Source organism: Microtus pennsylvanicus, chromosome 13 (assembly GCF_037038515.1).
Source record: "Microtus pennsylvanicus isolate mMicPen1 chromosome 13, mMicPen1.hap1, whole genome shotgun sequence".
In the NCBI taxonomy this organism is placed as follows: Eukaryota; Metazoa; Chordata; class Mammalia; order Rodentia; family Cricetidae; genus Microtus; species Microtus pennsylvanicus.
This window is the reverse complement of record NC_134591.1, coordinates 72,219,679-72,241,256: the sequence shown is the minus strand read 5'-3', so window position 1 is coordinate 72,241,256 and position 21,578 is coordinate 72,219,679. Positions and strand designations below refer to the sequence as shown.

The following is a 21,578-nucleotide window of genomic DNA, read 5'->3' as shown; positions in this document are numbered from 1 at the left end:
TGTTTAAAAGAATACAGTTTCCTTGTAATTATTTCGGGTAAAGCTAGCCGTGCGGGCGGCCAGGTGCCGGGGACGCAGCCCCGCCGCTCCTATTTCAACAAACCTCAAACCTTGCCTCCATGGCAAGGAGAAACTGACCAGCAGGTAGTCCTGAAGACTGAAGATGGGTGCTGCACATGCCTGCTAGCTAACACTACCGAGACCAGGAATCCACGGCAGGCGAGGCGGGCAGCTACTAGTCCCATCTCACAGAAGGGCAGCGTGAGTGCAATGCCCCGGCCCTGGTCCCTTATCCTCACCAGAGCTCAGGTCTGGAGTTCTCTGTAAGAACAAAGATGCCCCTGACACAAGGCAAAGGAACAGGACTGCTTTTTCTAATGATGTATAGTAACACCTACTTATTTCTTAAAATGTTTATTATACATGCTGTTTTCCTGGAGAATCCAGGTGTTTGAAGTCGGAGCTGACAGGCACATTCAGCACAGTGAGGGTTAAGCCAGTGCCCTCTTTTCCTTGTAGGTCGCCATCATCTTCTTGATTTCAGCAATGGCTTTCCCTGGATTTAGACCCTGGAGAAAAGAGAAGACTGTCAGTAAGGTGTGACGGAGGGAACAGAGCTGGCCAAGTCCCTTCTCAGGAGGGGTGACATGCAGATCCAGTCTTCGAAAGCCAGCAAGCCCACAAGGGCAGCCCTGCCCCCCCTTCTAATGTTTACAGGGGTCTGTTACACTGACTCCTGGCATGGCTCACTCCAGCAGGCAAACACGCCTATGGCAGACAGCATTCCCTGACTGCCCTAGACTCCCAGAGATACCCTGTCTCAAAACAAGACAAAACAACAACAAAAGAAATGTGAGATCTGAAGGTGCTGGGGTCTAAGCTGGGGAGGCTGAAAGCACAGCATATGAAGAAAGAGGGTGACCAGGGAGGCCAAAGCTCAGAGTCCCATGAGTCCCAGAGCAGCTCTGCAGAAGAGATAGACCTGCCATACTGGCTCAAGCAGATCAGTGGCCAGAGGTGTGATACAGCTGAGGGACCCTGGCTCTGTTTCTCACAGCACTGGCTTCTGGCAGCATTCTTGTCCCCTACATCTCTGTCATCTACAAGTAAGACCTGCTGCCCCTCTTGGGACCTGGTAGAGTGTGTGTGACTAAGAGCCATTCAAGCCCCAACTGAGTAAACAGGGATTCCAGTCCCTCTCCACCTCCAGTGACTGTGCCACTCCGACCCATACCTTCGGGCAGGTCCGGGTACAGTTCATGATGGTGTGGCAGCGGTAGAGAGAGAAGGGATCCTGCAGTTTGGCCAGGCGCTCCTCTGTGAAGTCGTCTCTGGAGTCGATCATCCAGCGATAGGCCTGGGAAAGCATGGCAGGGGGATGGTAGCTGAGTCAGCTGCTGGCCTGGACGGGCTTGGCTCAGGAGTGTAGGAGCCTTGCCATTGCCCTGTAGTTCTTGCCTACCATGCAGGAAGGCTCCGAGCTCTTTCCTAACTCGGTGTGTTCATGATCGTCATGAGCCTTTGATCCACCCTGTGCTTGGTACCTCGGTGCGTAATGACATGGTACTGGCATCGGCTCATTTCACAGTCCCAGGTTCTAATTAGTGAGGGTAGGCTGCGCTAAACGCTTTTCCCTCTCCTTATAGCACCTGCCTGTGCTAGAATCTGCCACCAAATAAATGGATGCTTTGTTTGGGACAAGGGTCTCACTGTATAGCCCTAGCTGGCCTGGAGAACTCAGAGATCTGTCTGCCTCTGCCTCCTGAGTGCTGGATTTACAGGGATGCCTCAGGACGCCAGGCTGGTTTGTTATTTTAAGGCTCCCAGCCTGGCCTTGAACTCATCATCTTCTTGCTTCAACCTCTCAAGGGCTTTGGACTACAGGCATAATGAGCTATCATAGCCATCGTGGACTACAGGCATAATGAGCTATCATAGCCATCATGGACTACAGACATAATGAGCTATCATAGCCATCGTGGACTACAGGCGTAATGAGCTATCATAGCCATCATGGACTACAGGCATAATGAGCTATCATAGCCATCGTGGACTACAGACATAATGAGCTATCATAGCCATCGTGGACTACAGACATAATGAGCTATCATAGCCATCGTGGACTACAGGCGTAATGAGCTATCATAGCCATCATGGACTACAGGCATAATGAGCTATCATAGCCATCATGGACTACAGGCATAATGAGCTATCATAGCCATCATGGACTACAGGCATAATGAGCTATCATAGCCATCGTGGACTACAGACATAATGAGCTATCATAGCCATCGTGGACTACAGACATAATGAGCTATCATAGCCATCGTGGACTACAGGCGTAATGAGCTATCACAGCCATCATGGACTACAGGCATAATGAGCTATCATAGCCATCATGGACTACAGGCATAATGAGCTATCATAGCCATCGTGGACTACAGACATAATGAGCTATCATAGCCATCGTGGACTACAGGCATAATGAGCTATCATAGCCATCGTGGACTACAGGCGTAATGAGCTATCATAGCCATCGTGGACAGCTTGTCATTTTCCATCAATCAACACATCCCCTGAGATGAGCGGACTCACAATGGCTCACCACAGCCTGGACCTGTTCCAGCTGTGTTACCGAGACCTATGTGCTTTCCAACAACTCAGATCCTGGACAGCGAACAAGCGGCACAGTTGAGCGTATCTGACTGCACATGGCATGGTCAACACTATTCTGTGGTCACACAGCCTTTAACTTCCTTTTTAATGGGAAAATGAGAAGCATGAAGTTGTCTTTCGACTTGCTTCAGTCTCTCAAAGCACTGACCACAAATCTGAAAGGCAGGCTTCCTTCCTGCCTTCTGATGAGCAGCTGCCCCTCAAGATGCTTTCCTTGCCTCACAGCCCCAGCCCAGGGATCCAGTTCACACCGGTTGTCCAGTTGGTCCCTCCCTTTGGGATGGTCCTCCTTGCTATGTAGTAAGATGAAACCTCAGATTTGCTGAGAGCCACCTGAGCAAGGCATTGGATGTACTGCATGTCACTGGACACCATCCCTCTACAGACAGCTGCCTGCAGGCCACCATCCTCAAGGACTTGTGGCTGCTTGAGTTAGGGAGCACTGTACCTGCATGAGAACTGCAGGTCCCAGGTACTTGTCTCCGTTCCACCAGTAGCTGGGGCAGCTGGTACTGCAGCAGGCGCACAGGATGCATTCATACAGTCCATCCTGTGTGGAGAGAAAGGAAGTCAGAGACCAGGGACCAACACACGACAAAGTGCCAGCCTGCGGTGTGCTTTCTGGTGAAAGGGTGGTTTGTGGCAGTGTAATAGATTCATAAAAAATACCTTGTAATGAAATGCAAACCTGTGCTAGATCAGAGTTCAGGGCCCTTACATCCAAAAACAATGCATATAGATTTGATAATCAATAACCCCTCACAGACCTAAGAGTCATGAACAAGTTCAGGTTCCCAACCAGCATGCAGCCTGCAGCACAGAGGTCACTTAAGTTCCTTGGCAGCCTGCCCCGTGTCTCAGAGAAGACTGCTGAGCAGGCCTCAAGTTTCCACTGGGGCCTCTATCCTACAACTGCCCTCCACCCTACTGCCGTCCGGAAAGCACCCTCGCCAACCATGACAGTAGGTTTAAGTAATGACCAGCTTCTCCCGATCCTCGATGGACTGCAGATACTGCTGCTTGCCCTCCTGGGACTCATCCTTCTTCTTCAGATAGGGCTCAATGGATTTGTACTGTGCGTAGAAGTTACTCAGGTCCTGAGGGAAAGGAGAGGGCAGTAGGAGAGAGGTCAGCTTCTACCAGGGAGGGCCGTCAGCTTGCTGTCAGTTCAGACACTGCACTTTCCCTCCCTATGATAGTCAGAAACCAAACTCTCAGAGGCTGAGATAAATCAAGGTTCTAGAAGGGGACATGGTCAGTGTTAGCCACACCAGCTGAAGACATGGCAACTGCAGTCCTTTTCCCTGCTGCCCCAAGTCAGGGAAGCCAGCAGAGAAAGGGGAGCTCAGCGCAAAGCCCACTACTGCTGCTTTCCTGCTGATCTTCCACACAAAGTCTCTGCAGTTAAGGCCAAGTCCTCTATTTCCGGGGCTAGTTCAATTCTGGGGTTCTAAACCCCTATCAAACAAGCCCGCACTCTGAGCTTCAGAAGGACTGATTTCCAGGCATGTCACCTCTCATTTAGATTCTTCAAACACACATGGGTCACACTGGTGTGGACCTGGGAAGGGGGTTCCTAATGTCTCTGGGGATACTGTGGAATTCTCCTTGCCATGAACACAGGGAGTGTCTGATTGTAACGTATACCACAGTAGCTAGGGACACCTGGACCTAGCCTGCTCTGGAGAACAGAGGGCAGGCCATGCTAGCACCACCCCTGCTGGACACACCTGCACCACCCCCAACAGATGGGAGAGCCACAGACACTCACAGGGACTAGATCCTTGATCACATACATATGCGGAAGAGGGTAAATTTTTGAGACTTTGTTGAGGTCCGTGTCGATCCTACGAGTGCACGCCAGAGTGTTGCCTCCGTTGATGTTCATAGCACAAGAGCCACAGATCCCTGAGAGAGACACCAGGTGACCTCAGGCTCCCAATCCTTTCTTCTGGGCCACACTGACCACCATTAGTAGCTGCGCTAACAGGATGTCTTTTCTCCCTTTCTCTTTCCTGCCTGGAACTCAAACTTGAACCAGACCATGCACTCTACCCACTAAGCTAAACCCTCAGTTCCTTGAAGCTCCAGCTGGCTTCTTCCATCTTTGATTACCCCAAGTTTCCACGGCTAGTGAGCAGCATAGCACAGACAGGGAGATGGCCTCTGTGGCTGACTTCTGGTGTCCACCCCGCTACAGGTCCTTGCAGAGTCCCGTAACTCCACAGGCCCATTTCCCCCTCCCCTGTATATTAAGTTCATGTAGTCACCTACCCATCTCACATGAAGACACAACAGCTCTGGCTCACAGACGGGCTTCACAGCCACAGGGCCACATGGGCCTCAAGGTACCATGTGATTTTTGCCTTTTGTGTTTTTCCTTTTTAATTATTGTTATTAAATTAATTTTATTTTTGCCTAAAATCATATTTTAAAACATTTTTACTTTTGTTGCATTATTACTAGCAATTATTCCTCCCTCCCTCTCTTTTTCCATGACAGATTTCTCTGCGTAGCTTTAGCTTTGGCTGTCCTGGAACTAGCTCTTGTAGACCAGGCTGGCCTGGAACTCACAGATCTGCCTCTCTCTGCCTCCTGAGTGCTGGGAATAAAGGTGTGTCCACCACAGCCTGGCTTTTCTCTTTCCCTCTTTTGAGACAGGGTCTCACTATGTAGCCTTAGCTGGCCCTGAACTTGATCTCAAAGACTCAGAGATTTTCCCGACTCTGCCAGTCCAGTGTTCCACACCCTCAGCTACATATTTTCAGATACACAGACTAATGCAGAGCTGTTAGAGCAGGACGTTGTCTTTCAGTCTCAACAGCAGCGCCAGCACGTCACCCCGTGACAAGTGAGAGTCAAGGAGCCTCAGCAAGAAACATCTCACCTCTTGCTAAACAAAGAGCTCATATGAAAATGCCAGCTAGCCTGTCTTCACTGCTGCCAGTGAGCTCATGGCAGCTAACAGGAACCACGAGACAGAGGAACCTCGAGACAAAGATCTCAGGGGGAAATCAGAACTTGCATCACAGTTCAAACTTTGGAAGCCATTTCCCAGGAAAAAGAAGGTGGTGTACAGCGTCTCTGTACATATCCTCTATTCCCTTGCTGCCCACTCGGGCAACCCCTAAAGCTGTACTAGTGTCAGCAGCGAGTTATCTGACTGTGCTGCAATTGCTCTCCAGGCTGTCCCCAGCAGCGGCAGCCAAGACTCTCGGAGTCAGAATCCCAGCCAAGGTCTAGCGATAACCAAAGTTATGCTCACCTTCTCTACATGATCTTCGGAAGGTCAGAGTGGAATCTATTTCATTCTTAATCTTGATTAGAGCATCCAACACCATAGGTCCACACCTGATAGAGAAAAGGCCTCGGCTGCATTCACAAAGGTAGCATCTTTCGCTACTGTACAATGATCAGAACACCTAGATGCACGACCCATTCAGTACCACATCAGCACCAGATTTGTTTCCTACAGTTTTATCTCTTACTTGTTTAAAGGTTTAATTGCTGCAGTTATTTTTTTTATTCTTTTGTGTGTGTGTGTGTAGTGTATGCATGTGGAAGCCAGAGGATGCTGTTTAGAGTCTCTCTCTAATGCTCTGCTTTATTCCCTTGAGACAGGACCTTTCAATGAACCTGGAGCAGTTGCTTTTCAGCTAGGTTGATGGTCAGCAATCCCCAGACCTGGACCAGCCTGGGTCTGCTCCCCCAGGAAATACAGGAAAGCATCGCCTGGCTTTCTCCATGGGTGCTGGGACCCAGACTCATGCTTGCACAGCTACCACTCTTACCCCCTCAGCCATTTCCTCAGCCTGCTTTTCTCTTGTTCTGTTTTTTTTGAGATGGTGTCTCACTAGATAGTCCAGGCTGGCCTTGAAATCAAGATCCTGATTTGGTAGTTAAAATAATACAGAACCACCACAAGAAATATGGTAAAGATAATAAAAGAAAATGAAACAGTCTAGAGATGACTGAGCTGTTAAGAGCACATGCCGTTCTTGCAGAGGACCTGAGTTCAGTTCCCAGCGCCCATGTTGGGTAGCTCATAACTGCCTGTGACTCAGCTCCAGGGAATCTAACAATGCCTGGCCCTGCATGAGTCTCCCTGACAGCACCGATCTGTGAGTCTCCATCTTCACAGCCTCTAAGTCTGTTTTTATTTGTTCATTTGAGACAAGGTCTCAGGTAGTCCTGGCTGGCCTTGAATTTGCGATGTAGCTGAGGATAACCTTAATTCCTGGTCTGCTTCTACTGGCCAAGTGATGGGATTATGGGTCTGGGTTACCATACCTAGCCAGTCTGCTTCCTTCACTGTTTTTTTTTTTTTTATATAATTAGCAATCCTAGATCCCACCAGATTTTACTGAGGAGTGTTAATTAATGTCTCATTGTTTTTAGCAGGTGACCAACACGGCAGGTCCAAGCACTGGAAAGAGGCTGCACACAGAATTTGGGATTCCTCTTCACTTCTTTCCAGGGTCCCCGCACTTTCCATGTCCCCTGCTTCCCCTAGTTTTAATCTTTCTGTTGCTACGCACGCTGGGGCCTGACCTCATGGAGGAAAACTATGCAGCTCACAGTGGAGTCCACATTCTCCCAGTATTTTTGTTTACTGCTGGTCACTTCCCAGTGCCTTCAGGTCATTCCTATCTGCTCCCTGGGGTCAGTCTGATGAAAGCCTATTCTAATATTCCTGAAAGGAAAGCAGTAATGCCTAACTAGCCACATACTGAGGTGGGTTTTTTTTTTGTTTTGTTTTGTTGTCTGTCTGTCTGTCTCTATCTATCTATTTTACTTGAGACAGGGTCTATGTATCTATCTTACTTGAGACAGGGTCCCACTATGTAGCTCTGGCTGTCCTGTGGCTCATGCAGACCAGACTGGAATCAAACTTTTTACTTTGTTTTGTTGTTTGTATGTATCTCTCTCTCTCTCTCTCTCAAACTTTTTACTTTGTTTTGTTGTTTATATCTCTCTCTCTCTCTCTGTCTCTCTCTCTCTCGTCTCTGTCTTCTGAATGCTGGGTGTGCACCACCATGTCTGGTCTGGTTTACTGAGTTTTGATTTGTACGGTTTATCTCTAATTATTTGGCAATATTTTTTTTTCCTTAATAAAACAGTTACTATGAATGTGATTTGGGGCTGAGGATGTAGTTCAGTTGGCAGAGGGCTTCTATAGCATGCATGAAGCTATGGGGTTAAAGCCCAGTACCTCACAACTATAATCCTAGAATTTCGTAGGTAGAGGGTGGAAGATCGTAAGTTCAAGGCTTTCCTCAATTATAACATGAGTTCAAGACTAGCCTGGGCTGTAAGACTCTCTCAAAATAAAAAACAGAAAAAGAAAAAGAAAGGAAGAAAGAAAGAAAAAGTAATTGGGAGAACACAAGGAAGGAATTTTTCAGTGGTTGGTATCTGGTGTTTATCTTTCTCAAATAGACATCTACCTGACTTTAAAAACAGAAGACAGATTCCAAAACATTAGAAAATCAGGCTTTTATGTCTCTTAGATCCTGAAAAGTATGTCCCTATATCAAATTATGAGTTTCCCTTTAGAGAGGGGGCATAGCTCAGTGGTAAAACGTAACACACATGAGGTCCTGGGTTCAGTTCTGGTACCACAAACCAGACCTAACCATGAACCAAGCATACCTTCCCGGCCTGCTCCTTACCAAGCACTGGCTGGCACAGACACTTACTTATTCAGATCAACTTCGTAAGTCTGCATTCGGGGTTTATCTCCAGTCTTGTCTGGGTCCCATCGGTAAATGGCAAATTTTTTGACTCGGGGAGCTGCAGCAGCAGCTGTCTGTGCCCCTCGGCAGGCCTGAAACTTGAAAAAGCCCAGAAAAAGAAGAAAGAAAAACATTTAAAAATGCAAGATACTTCTTTCCACTTAGCTGACATGATAAATGTGTTACTGGGTGAAGCACGCTGCTATGCCAGCCATGGCTCAGGGCATAAAGACACAGAATTTAGTAAAACAAAGCCTTGTTTCCAAGGAACTTATTTTAAGGTGACAGTGACACAAAAACATGTCTGAAATACTGCACAGAGTGACCTAGTCTGAAAAACCAATAAATAAATAAGAAAGAATCAGAAAAGAAAGCACCCCTCCTAAACCCAGGGAAAACTCATACTGAAAAAAAAAAAACTTGGTAAGGAGAACAAGATAAAGAATGCCCGAACACATAATAAACTTAGGGAACAAACAAGTTCTGCCCCGTGATGGCCCTACCACACCTCAGCAGAATGAAACCTCAGCCACAGGGCCTTGGATCTACTCCCCTTGTTGGGAGTGCAGGCATGCGCCACAATGCCCGGTTCATGTGGTGCTGTGGACTGACAGACACGCATCATTACGCCCAGCTTTTATGTGGTTTCTGGGGAGCCAAATTCAGGTCATAAGGCTTATAAAGTGTTCTTACCAATGAGCCATCTCCCTGACCCCTTTAGTTTTAGAAAGGGGTTTTCAAGTGGCTCTGAACACACTGTGTAGCTGAGGATGACCTTGCACTTCAGAGTGCTTAAACTGTAGGTGTGGACCTTTGCGGTTGTCTGAGGAGCTGGGACGAGAACTCAGAACCTCATGCTTGGTAAGAACTGAGCTCCATCCCTAGCCTTGTCCTCTCCTCACATGACACACCCCTGGAGGTGGGCAGGTTATATTTACACCTCTCGGCACGCCTTGTGCAGGCCTCTGTGCACAGACAGCTTCTGACACAGGCTTAGCAAGGACTGAGCCAACGCTGAACAGTACACGACACCCAAGCTGGCTCATTAAATGGTGTTATTTAGTCACACAGGCTGCTGCAGTGCAGGCTGTGTCAATCACCCGAGACGCTGACTGCACTCCCTGAAGCCCTGTCCCCTATCAGCAGGTGAAACGAGGCAGAGTCCACAAGCTTTCTGTGGTCCTGCTACTGGGAGGGGACGAGGACTTTGATGGAGCCAATATCAATTATAAACCAAGTCTCAATTTGTCTACAGAATGATACAAGACATGTCTCAAGGTGGCTAGGGCATTTATGGTTTGTAGTTAAAAAATGCTCCCCTACCTGAGGCTTAAAATACATTTAGGGGCCTGAAGCTTAGGAGGTGGAGGCAGAAAGATCAGGAGTTGAGGGCCAACCTGGGCTACACGATACTGTTTCAACACCACCACCCCTAAGAAAAAGAAAGTGGGGGGGAGGGGAAGCGGGTTAATACATAAAATGAAAAGTAAATTTTTTTCATTAAAAAATATATAAAAAAAATGAAAATTACATCTCACCTCCCTATCAATCTGCATAAGCACCAAGGGAAGTTTTCTCCTGGGAAGAAATCCCAGCCCCATTCCACCCATTCACTGCAGCTGCAAGACACTAATGCAGGACTCGGCTAATGTCCTCTGAGATATATATATACACACACACACACACACACACACACACACACACACACAAATAAAATTTGTTCACTTGAGACAGACTTCCTGTGTAGGCCGGTCTTAAATTCTAAATCCCCTTGCATCCACAGCGCTGGGACTCCAGGCGTGTGCTTCACCTCCAACTCTCCTGTGCTATTTCAGAGGAAGTGAAAGGGAGGTAACGCAAAGTGTGGGCTCCAACCATCTTAGCTCACTTAATAACAACCTTGTTCTTTGTTTTGTTTTCTTTAGGTAGGGCAGAAGTCATCACAACATAGTTACTGGGTAAAGACATAATTTTATGAGTTTTAACAAAGTAGTATTACCATAATTAGAGTATTCTTGCCCATCCAAAATGGTCTCTTTTTCATCACCCCATGTCCACTTTTTCACTCAAAGTAAAGACTTTTGGTGTTGCCAGGAAGTGGTGGTGCACTCCCGTCACTTGGAAGGCAGGAGCAGGTGGATCTGTGAGTTGGAGGCCAATCAGGACAGCCAGAGGCTAGCCTGGTCTAAAAAGTGAGTTTCTTTAAAAAAATAACCTGAGATAGCCTGGTGCAGTGACGCACACCTTTAATCCCAACGCTCTAGACGCAGAGGCAGGTGGACTTCTGTGAGTTGGAGGCCAACCAGGATGGCCAGAGATACAATGTAAGACTCTGCCCCAAACACACACACACACACACACACACACACACACACACACACACACACACACACACACCCCCCCCTGGGGACCGGAGAGTTAAACTGCTCACAACCTGTAATTCCATTTCTAGGGGCTTCTGCGCCCTCTTCTGGACTCCACAGGCAACTACACTCACACACACATATATACATAACTAAAAATACAAGTAAAAACAGGTCAGTAAGATTGTACTTATCACCAGCCTGACAACCTGAGCTATATGCCTAGAATTCACATAACGGTGGAGAGAACTGACTTCTACAGGTTGTCCTCTGATCCCCACATGCACACCTAGACACGTGTGGACCCCATATACAAAATAGAGAACACATGACGATTTTTTAGTTTGGAAAAATTATAGACCACACGCATCTGTAACAGCACTGAGCTTCTTTCCTGATGGAAACACCTGGATGTCCGTTCTACCACAGCCACTTCGCCATCCTCACTCTGTAGCACCCAGGGACCACCATCTGCTAGCCCTACAGTCAGTTTGAGGTGAACCTCGGCATTATAGAAACGCAACTGCCTAATGCAGGGGCCGGCTGCTTTTGTTTTACACTTAGACTGGCCCACACTCACCATACAGCTGAGAATGACCTAGTGTTCCTACTCTCCGGCATTCACCTCCCAAGTTACGGGATCAAGGTGGGCATTACCATCCCTGGCTTTGGTTGCTTGTTGTTGGTTTTTATGTGTGTGTCTTTTTGAGATAACACGCTCCAGTGCAGCCCAGGCTGGCCTTGAACATGTGGCAAGCCTCTTGCTTTTGCTTCTGAGTGCTAAGACAATAAATACTACACACCGAGTTGTGGTCCCACAGTATGGAAGGCGAATTCTCCAGTACCCTCAGAGGGTGGTAAGAGCCCCCATGCTCAGCTGATTCCCTCCAGGCCTGCTGGGATGACAGGTTACCTGCAATGGAGCCTCACATCACCTTTCTCCTATTTAAATACTTGTTTCTACAAAGACATTTGATCAGGTACACTTTTCAAAAGGGACTAGGTTTAGACTGAAATTGATATAGGGTTTTTAGATTTATTTAGCCTTTTTTTCCCCCTTTAGATAAGGCTTCACATAGCCCAGACATGCCTCAAATTTACTATGTAGACACGGACCTTAACCCCCTGATCTTCCAGTCTCCACATTCCAAATGGGTCACCACCCATGGCTATGAATCAGCAAGAATCCTGTTGTTTTGAGACAGGGTCTCACATCTAGACCTGGCTGTCCTGGAACTTGCTAGTAGACCAGGCTGGCTTTGAACTCACAGAGATCCGCCTGCTGCTGCCTTCTGAGTGCTGGGTTAAAGGTGTGCACCACCATGCTAGTCTATTTCATATTTATTCATGTGTATGCAGCACGTGTGTCACATGGTGCCTGTGGGGGCCAGAAGAGGGCAACGGACCTGTGAAAGCTGAAATTACAGGTAGGTAGCTGTGAATGACAGGTGGCTCTGAGTGACAGAACATGCATGCTGGGAAATGAACTGCAAGTGTTTTTGACAGCTGAGCCACCTCTAGTCCTGGAGTTGTGGTTTTCAGAAAGATAGGCTAAATTACACATGCTCGTGCACTGAGCACAATGATGCTGGCAGAGGACAGATCAGCTGTGTATGGATGAGGGGAGAATTAGCAGAGGTTCTGGTGAACGAGTGAGAAAGGACAGGATGGACATCAGCACAGGTGGTGTCTTGTTAGCCCCTTCTGAGTCCCCAGTAATAGGAAAGAGAAGACGGTGACTCTCGAGAAGCCTGTGTCCACTCAAAGGTGGTTTTTTTTTTTAGCCTTTTTCTCCCCTAATGTGGATGTCTAAATCTATAATAAAGCTTTTTTTTTTTAAAAAAAAAAAACTTTTCTTCATTATGGTTGTGTGTGTGAAGTTGGTGGTGAGGATGTGCTCTCGTGTGGTGGTCAGGAATGCTCTGTGTAGTAAGTTCCCTCTTTCCACCTTCATGTGAGTTCTGGGGACGAACTCAGGTCATCAGGCCTGAATAACGAGCATTTTCATGCAGCAAACCTTCTCCTCAGCTCTTAGAGCTCTTCCTAATAAACTCCGCCGTTGCTTTTAAAGAAGACTGCGTGGACAGGGAGGTGGGCCAAAGCACCAAGTCTCCCATGGGAGTAGTGACTGCGAACACATCTGCAACTCAGTCTTTGCCTCTAGTGGGTGTGCAACACAGGAAGAATGTTCTAGACAGTCCTGGAGGAGATGAACTTCACAGCCCATGACTGCAGCAAGGTAATGAGTGACTGGACAGACACAGACGAGAAGGGAGAACTGCAGCCACATGGAAGGGCTATTGCTATTCCTCTGGCTTCCTAAGGGGCAGGCTTGAAACTAGACAAATTACACGGCTACCAGAGGGAAGGTGGGCGAGGCTAGGAAGGACACCAGGCCTGGACAGACTGAAGGTGCAGGCTTGTATCTGAAATGCGCCCTGTCACCTTTGAGCTGTGTGCTCTTCAGAGAATTACTTAGCTAATCTACCCCATTCCTCCTTCGCAAAGGGGAGGGTGGGACTGATACCTACTTCACTAGGAGCAAGTCAATCTCTTGGCAGAGCTCAGGAGACGGTCTCTGCCTTTCAACACTGGCAGCATTTTCAGGCCTCGGATTATTCTGACTGGAAGATGGGCATTCTAAACCTTACTGATCCCAGGAGCAAAGAAGCAGAGCTGTAAATGGCGGCTTTGCCCTCCTGGAGTCCACAGTCCAGATGAAGAAATAGGAGCGCTATTAACAGTTAACCCATCACAGTTAAACACTTGCAGGCAGAACTGCAGTCTGGGGGTGCAGGCCACACACAGAGGTTCAGAACCCGAGCCCAAAGCAACACAGCAAGCTGAGTGGGGTCCTCGGGAATATGAATAAATACACATTCCCACAGGGAGGACACCTCTCTCTCACACTGTCCTGGGGAAGGTGGGAAAAGGCCTCTCCTGAAACCCTATCACCGACCGTTTTCTACAGTTCCTTCTAGGAAGCCCCTCTTAGAACTTGCTCCTAGTGGTGGGGCTCTCACAACTTAACTGCTGCCTCAGCAACTCAGAAAGAGGCTGGTGAACAAGGTCACCGGGAATCATTAACTGGAAAACCCATCAGGAGCCTCTCCTTCCTTGAGAAAACGGATGCACCCCTTCTCAGCAGACGGATTGCCTATAGCTCTTCAACTAGAGTAGAGGCCTCGTGATATTTCCCCTATTTATGCTGGCATGTGAACTGGTGCTGTCCAATCCCATGTTGTCAACGCTAAACACACGTATGTATAAGCAACACTACACGGACTCAAGAGATCGAGCATGTGTCTCTGCATATGCTTAGCAACGACAATTAAAGCCATGCATGTGAGAGGGAGCAGGGAGCATGGAAGAAGAGGGAGGGGTGGGAATGATGTAAACACAGTACTCATGTATGAGATTCTCAACCACAGACACAGAATCATTAACTGAATCAGCCTGAGGCTCTGGCAGGCACTGTTTTACTGTTCTTTGAGACAGGGTCCCAAGTAGCCCAGGTTAGCCTTGCACTCCACATGCGGCCGAGGATGTCCTTAAGCTCTTGATCTTGCTGCCCCAGGCTCCTGAGTGCTGGATGGCAGGTGTGTGCCAGTGCACCTGACTCCGGACCCTTCCTACTCAGGAAGAGATGAAGAGGAGAGAGATCAGCAAAGTCAAGAGAAGGAACTAATACTTCTATATGCTGACCACACACCAGGGTTCTGTTGCAGGGCCAGGTGTGGTGGCATACACCTTGAATTCCAGCATGGGGGAGGCAGAAGCAGAGGGATTTCTGAGTTCTAGGACTGTAGGGCGGCCAGGGCTGCTTAGAGACCCTGTCCAAAACCAAACCAAACCAAACCAACTGGATATGTGTCTCAGCGGCTGGGAGAGGGGCAGGGGTCCTGCTCACATGGTGGCTCATAACCACCTGTAACTTAGGTCCTGATCTCCCTGGATTACCAGATAGGCACATAGTGCCCCTACATACGTGCAAGCAGACACTCATACACCAAACTTAAAAACAAAACAAAACAAAAACTGCCCTGGATAAGCTGATGGGGAGCCTCGGTTTTCAAATCTCTAAGAAGCTCAGAGTTCCGGCTGCCCACCTTTAAAGGGCTCTCTCTGTCCGGGAGCCCAGAGGAGCCAACAGACTGGACGGGATTCGCCAATCTTTAGCCACTTCTGGAAGCAGAGGCCGCTTGGCTGGCCCTTCTAAACGCTCCCACTGAGAAAGCACGCCTGCAGGGTGCAGCTCCCCGAGGATACAGGGCGTGCGGGCCAACCTGTGACAGCTACTACAGTAGCAGAAGCAGCCCCGGGCTCTGCCTGTGTCACCCCGTGCCAACGGTGTGACATCAGAGCCGCTACACACACTTTATGGAACCGGGTCTCGCCTGCAGCAGGCTTCCACAGGCCGGGCTCCGAGCCTTTCCAGGGCTGGGTCGTTTCTTCCACCTCTCCTGTCCCCTGAGGGTCTGGAGCGTGGCTCCCCAGGCTTACCGACCCAGACCAGCCTACCCTGGCCGCGCGACCTGGCCTCCCGGGTGCCACCCCAGGCCCCCCTTACACACAGGGCTGAGCAAGTCCTAATTTCTGGATTTGAAGTTGGAGACCAACAACCGGGCGCTGGTCATATGACCTTGAGATGCCCTCCCTGACGTCCGTCAGTCCGCCGACTTTATCCACCCTGTGCCCCGCTGCGACCCCCGGCAGCAACTAGGCGCGAGACGGCGACCTGACAGGATGCTCCGGGGCAGGGCGTAGGTGAGCCGCCCTCCCCCGAGGCCCGGCCCCGGGCTCCCTCCGCCTCCCCGCGGCCTCTCCACTCCGGGCAGCTTCGGTGACGGGCACGGTTCCCCACTGAACCACGGCCTCGGGGCTCACCTGCAGGCCGACTCGGCCGAGAGCCGTAGCCGGGAAGCCGCGCTTCAAGGAGACCCCGACCGCCGCCGCCATCTTTGCTCGTGACGTCAGCCCCACCCCTTAGCCTCCGGCATCCCGTCGAACACCGCGGTGGAATCCGGTATCTCACCCCGAGGCCCGCTAGCCGCCGAAGAGCCGACGAATGGGAGGCGGCTTCCGGTGTCCCGGGCGAGCCGTCGGAAAGCGCGCGTGCGCAGTAGCGGTCAGCGGGCCGCTCGTCCTCTGGGCCTTGGGTTCCTAGGGTGACCTTAGCAGTCCAAGGGGCCGGAGGGACGGTGACCTGGATGGGGCGGAGACTTCCAATTTTGTTCAAGGCGGTGATTTCAACCCGGCGAAGGTGGCGCACACCTTTAATCCCAGCAGTAGGGAGGCAGAGGCAGGTGGATTTCTGTGAGTTCGAGGCCAGCCTGGTCAACAAGAGCTAGTTCCAGGACAGGCTCCAGAGCTACAGAGAAACCTTGTCTCGAAAAATAAACAAACAAAAAGCAAAAATAAATAAATAAATAAAAATAAAAATTCAATCCCTTTCCACTTGCAAGAGTATCTGTCAGTCATCTCTGGCTCTTGTCTGGTCAGGTTTTTTTTTTTTTTAATTCTAGAGACAAAGGATGACAAAGGATAGACAAAAAATTCTAGAGACTCATCCATTTATCCATAAATATGTACATAACCCGCATGATTGGAATCCTAACAATTGGCAAGTGGAAGCAGGAGGAGCATCCAGATTGTCTTTGGCTGCCGTAGTGAGGTCGGTCGAGGCCAGCCTGGGATACATGGGACCACGCCTCAAAACACTCAAAAACAGGGCTGGAGAGATGGCTCAGAGGTTAAGAGCATTGCCTGCTCTTCCAAAAGTCCTGAGTTCAAATGTGGTGGCTCACAACCATCTGTAATGAGGCCCGGTGCCCTCTTCTGGTCTGAAGGCATACTTGCAGACAGAATATTGTATACATAATAAATAAATATTTTAAAAAAAACCACTCAAAAACAGAACCAAAGATATCAGAAAGTAAGGGGCACCTGGTAGTGATAATCCCATCACTTCGGAGGCAGAGGCAGGCAGATCTCAGTTAGTTCGAATCCAACCTGTTCTAAAAAGGGAGTTCCAGGACGAGGTTACACAAAGAAACCCTGTATCGAAAAGCAAAACAAACAAAAACCAAAAAGTAAGTAAGTAAGGCTATGTAGCTGGGGCCTGGCTCTAGGATGAGCCAGGCACTCACCTAATTCCTGGATAACAATGACAGTAGAAAAGCTGGGTGATGTGGCCTAGGGTGTCCACTCAGGAGAATGACCTTGAACTTCAGAGAGTGCTGGCCTTCCAGACAAGTGCCATCACGCCTGGTTGCACATGCTCGCCCCTGAGCACTGCCCACTGAGCTGTCCCGGAGTTTGTTTTCTAAGTTTCCTTTACTCATCTGAACCGTTTTATCGAGCATCTTCTATGGATTCTTTCAGAGTCGCTCTGACTTGGGATTTGACTTCCTTGGGCAGGTGTGATCTTGGTGTCCAAGTCACTTGATCTCTTCAGCCACCCAGTGACTTTGCTGGTCCCCTGTTTCCAGAAGGAATGATTTCATTTCTCCCCGCTCACTTTTGGCAAAGGAAGAGCGCCGTTTATAGTCTTTGATTTCTTCACTCCAGCTCATTTAGATGCCACTGGAGAAATTAAGATGGCAGAAGGAATGGCTACATGGGGCCAAGTTTCTGAGACCTTTACCTGAACCTGGCTTCTCTGCCAGGTGGCCTCCTCAAAGGGAGTGTGGTGAGGTCTGAGCCCCAGGAGGTTGCCTTAACTGCTTCCCTTAAGCCTATGTGACCTTGGACAAGTCCTTCTCCACCTCACTCCTGGCCTGAATCAGCTGATTTAAGGTTCCAAGATTGATGTGGCTGTCTTGTGCAATGGTCAGCAAGGTGGAGGTCACCTTGACTATCCAGGGAGCTGGCTCAGCACTGGGATAGGCTACCCCAGAGGACCTTTGGGTCACCCAAATTGGCTGGGGTTGTAGAAAACCTGTCCCTTTCTTTGCAAGTCCTCCAGAGTGCCAAAAGCGATGTTTCTAGAGAACTGGCCCCCCTTAGCCATTTTCAGCCATCATGTCAAAGACAGACACCACCCATACATGAGTGGCTATCCTTTCACTTTGCCCAGGTCACCTTGGCAAAAGCAGTCTGGGGCCAACAAATGTGAGACCTTGATTTATGGAGGGGCTCTTGGTGCCAATGTGCCCACACACTCTGCAGGCACATCATTCCTGGGCTTCATGGGGATTTGGGAAGCTCAGTGTTATGGAGGGATAATAAATTCCTGGGCGGCTCTACCTCCGCCCTGAGCTTTGGGCTTCCGGAAAGGCACATGTGCCATAGGACTTAAAGGTCTTCGTGGTCCACTTCTGACTTATGTTCCCAAGTTGCCCTTGCCACAAGAGCGTAGGGTTTGGGGGCTGGTTGGTTGCCATCCATTTGGAGGGTGATCTATTGCTTTTCATCAGTCATTCCGATGGGCGCCCCGGGCTTACACAGAACCTCACCTCATCGCCTGCAAATGTGTTTACATCAACAGTCTCCTCTGGCTCTCCTGACAACCCAGTGGGGTGAGAATGACTGCCCCCATTTCAGACAGTCTCCGAATAAGAGGAAATGGGGGCAGCCTAGGGAGGAACTTCTGTTTGAGAAACTCTCTCCTCCTCCAGGGCTAGAAATTGAGTCCAGAAGCAAACATAAATGCCAAGCTGGGTTTTGATAGCTTAAGACTGCATTCTAAGTTCTCAAGAGGCAGAGGCAGGAGGATTGGTAGTTCCAGATCAACCTGGACTACATAGTGAGAACCTGTTCCCCAACCCTCCGAAAAGAAAAAGGGGGCCAGTTGGTAGTGGTGCATGTCTTTAATCCCAGCAGTCGTGAGGGAAAGGCAGGTGGATCTCTGTGTTTGAGGCCAGACTGGTTTACAGAATGAGTTCTGGCTACACAGAGAAACTGTTTTGAAGAAACAAAAAGAAAAGAAAAGAAAAGAAGAAGGGAGTCCCCATCCCCTTTAAACTCAGCATTAAATGATTCACTCCCCCCCCCCATCGCCCAAGATGCCCACACCCACTCTGATCAGTACCACCCTCTGTCAGCATCCGTGGTGAAAAGCTGGCATCATCCTTGGTCCCACTTTTCCTTCCACATCCCAGCAATCATCCATTGCACCACAGCCTCCGGCCCCTGTGGCCCCTCTAGTCACATCTGTCCACCCTTCCTTGCTAGTCACTTCTGTTTCTCTGTGAAGCTCCCTAGCTTGGATCTGGAGTGTCCTATTTCCTTGACTATATATCTATCGACAAAGTCTCTTTATTAGCCCAGGCTGGCCCAGAATTCTCAAGCCTCCCAAGTACTGGGGTTACAGATGTGGGCCACCTGCCTGATCCTTCCTCCTTCTCAGTCATGGGGAAAATTCAGATCCAACTTGGTCCTTCCTTAGATAATAACTCCTTGACCACTCCCAACAAAATATCCTATCCACAGACCACCAGCCCAGCTTATACCTGGTTTGGTAATGTCCTACTTCTGTATCTGTACACCCAGCTGGGGACATTGTAAAGGCCTGGCCTCTTTGTTCTATTTTATTTTCTTCACCCAATTTATTGCTATCTCCAAGTCTGTTTTGAGTTTGTTCTTTCTTTGTTTTTTCTGGGGTCAGGGTCTGGCTGTATAAGCTGACCTCAAACTTAGGATCCCCTACATTGTTAGCAGAGGATCATAGTATCTGTTTTAGATTCTCTTTGGCTTTTGAATTCTTTATGACTGTGTTGATTGCAAGAAGTTTTCAGGCCAGGTGAGGCTGTATCTCTTGTTCATGGTCACGTCTAGAGCCCGGCTCAGTGGCCTGCATGGCAGCAGTTGGCTAACAAACAAGGAATGAACAAATTTGTCTTCAATTCCAAAGTGCCTGGCTGGGGATGCAGAACGCAGTAGGTGTGCAGCCGAGCGGGTTGGCTGAACAAAGGGATGAGGAATAGGAGAGGTGAGCTGCTTTCTTGTAGCAGTGAGCAGAGAGACTGAGGGGGCAGGTTGGGTGTTTAGGAAAGCAGGAAGCCATGTGGAGACTTGGGCACCACAGTTTGCAGTGCCATGACTAGGGTGGGGTTTCCCCTAGTTAATGATGGTTTCCAAAGTTCATTATAACCGGGTGGTAGCGGTGGTGCACACCTTTAATCCCAGCGCTAGGGAGGCAGAGGCAGGCAGATCTGTGTGAGGCCAGCCTGGACTATAGAGTGAGTTCCAGGACAACCAGGGCTACACAGAGAAACTCTTGTCTCAAACAAAACAAAACAAGGGGCTGGAGTGACAGCTCAGCAGTTAGGAACACTTGCTCCCTTTTCAGAGGACTTGGGTTTAGCTCTCAGCACCTACTTGGTGGCTCACAATCATCTATAATTCCAAGTCCAGGAGATCTGATACCTTTTTCTCTTCTCCAGGGGCACCAGGCATGCATGTGATGTAGATACATATATGCAGGCACAACATTCACACACATAAAAATTAAGTAAATAAATCTAAATCTGTGGAAGGCCAGGCTCTACAGTGAGCGACAACCCAAGCCTCTCCCTGACTCCTTTGCATCTTAGCCGCTTAGCTCTTGAAAGAGTGTTGAGGAACTTCACAGTACATCAGGGCATCGGTGCCTCTTTGGGAAACAGAATAGAAGGAAGGAGAGCCTGGATGGGTCAGGGATGGAGAAAAAGGAAGTCTGTGTGATCAGCCAGTCAACACGCAGGTCTCCATCTGATTCAATCCATGCCCGCATGGGTACTTTTTGTAGAGAGGCTGGGCCTGAGTCCCCTCAGCCCTGGAGCCTCCCTCTGGCTACATCAGGAAAAGCTCTATCTCTGGCTCAATTATCCAAGCAGGCCTGTGGCTTCTGAGCTTGGCAAGAGGCTGACTCTTTCAGGAAAGTGTCCGCTCTCTGTCTGGGCTATTTTACTTCTAGGGCGCACTCATACAAGCTGAGATGCTAGCTGGCAGGTCCAGAACCAGAGGTGACACAGCAGAGCAAATGTCAGCTCCCCCACCTCCTGTCCTGATCCTTTCCCTCCTTTGCCAGGCTCTCAGAGAAGCCCTTTCCCTTCTCCTAGCCACTGGGTGGCATCGCTGCCCGGCTCACGATGCTGGTGCTGGGAGGCTGCCTCTACTGACGGCATCCACACTTGCAGGATTTCCTGGGTGCTGATCTCTAAGCCAACGCTTCGGCTCTGTTTGCTTCATAAGCATTACGACAAACCCACAAGGTGAGAGTGACGGGTCTTCATTTGTTTCTGAGGCTACTGAGTCTCAACAAAAGGTCAATTACTTACCCAGGTCACACAGCTTGGATGGGCAGGATATTCTGAGTCTCTATGTCTGGACTGTGAGCTCAGGGTCCATGGAGGCAAAGTGGTGGCTGCAGTCACTGTGGTCCACCTCCAGGGGGCACCCCCGGCCCACAGCACTGCCCAGCACAGTAACAGCTGTTGCCAACTTGCCCTTAGAAAAGGCTTTATCTAAACCCCTTTCTTTTATCCTGTACAAACCCTACCATATAATTAGACTTCTCAAAATATGCTCTTCGAGTGGGAGTGAGGCAATAGGGCTACAAGCGTCTCCCATTTCACGAGCTGTCTCTTGGAATTAATTTCCCGGAGCAAAGAGTCACGAGCCACCCCTGCTCCAGCTGGACCTGCAATTCACACAGCTTAGGTCAGCTCAGCTGCTGGGACTTAGCAAGTGGCCCAGGGACTTCTGGGGGGACTGTCCCCCCACCAAGCACCAAGTACACACAAACTTTTAGAACCCATCCACTCTGCGCCTTCCCGCCCCTCCCACCTGCCTGCAACCTCCCAGCCCCTCCCACCTCTCC

General features: G+C 49.3%; 1 protein-coding gene across 1 annotated transcript; it reads right to left on the bottom strand.

Annotated features, from left to right (window-relative positions):
• Positions 1 to 398: 398 nt before the first annotated feature.
• On the bottom strand, positions 399 to 15,818 carry Sdhb (succinate dehydrogenase complex iron sulfur subunit B). The gene is made up of 8 exons (XM_075945106.1): positions 15,662 to 15,818; positions 8,376 to 8,509; positions 5,942 to 6,027; positions 4,448 to 4,584; positions 3,657 to 3,773; positions 3,125 to 3,226; positions 1,235 to 1,357; positions 399 to 569 (listed from the first exon to the last, which is right to left on the bottom strand). The coding sequence occupies exons 1-8, from the start codon at positions 15,731 to 15,733 to the stop codon at positions 492 to 494; spliced, it is 849 nt and encodes a 282-aa protein (XP_075801221.1). The 5' UTR covers positions 15,734 to 15,818; the 3' UTR covers positions 399 to 491.
• Positions 15,819 to 21,578: the final 5,760 nt, after the last annotated feature.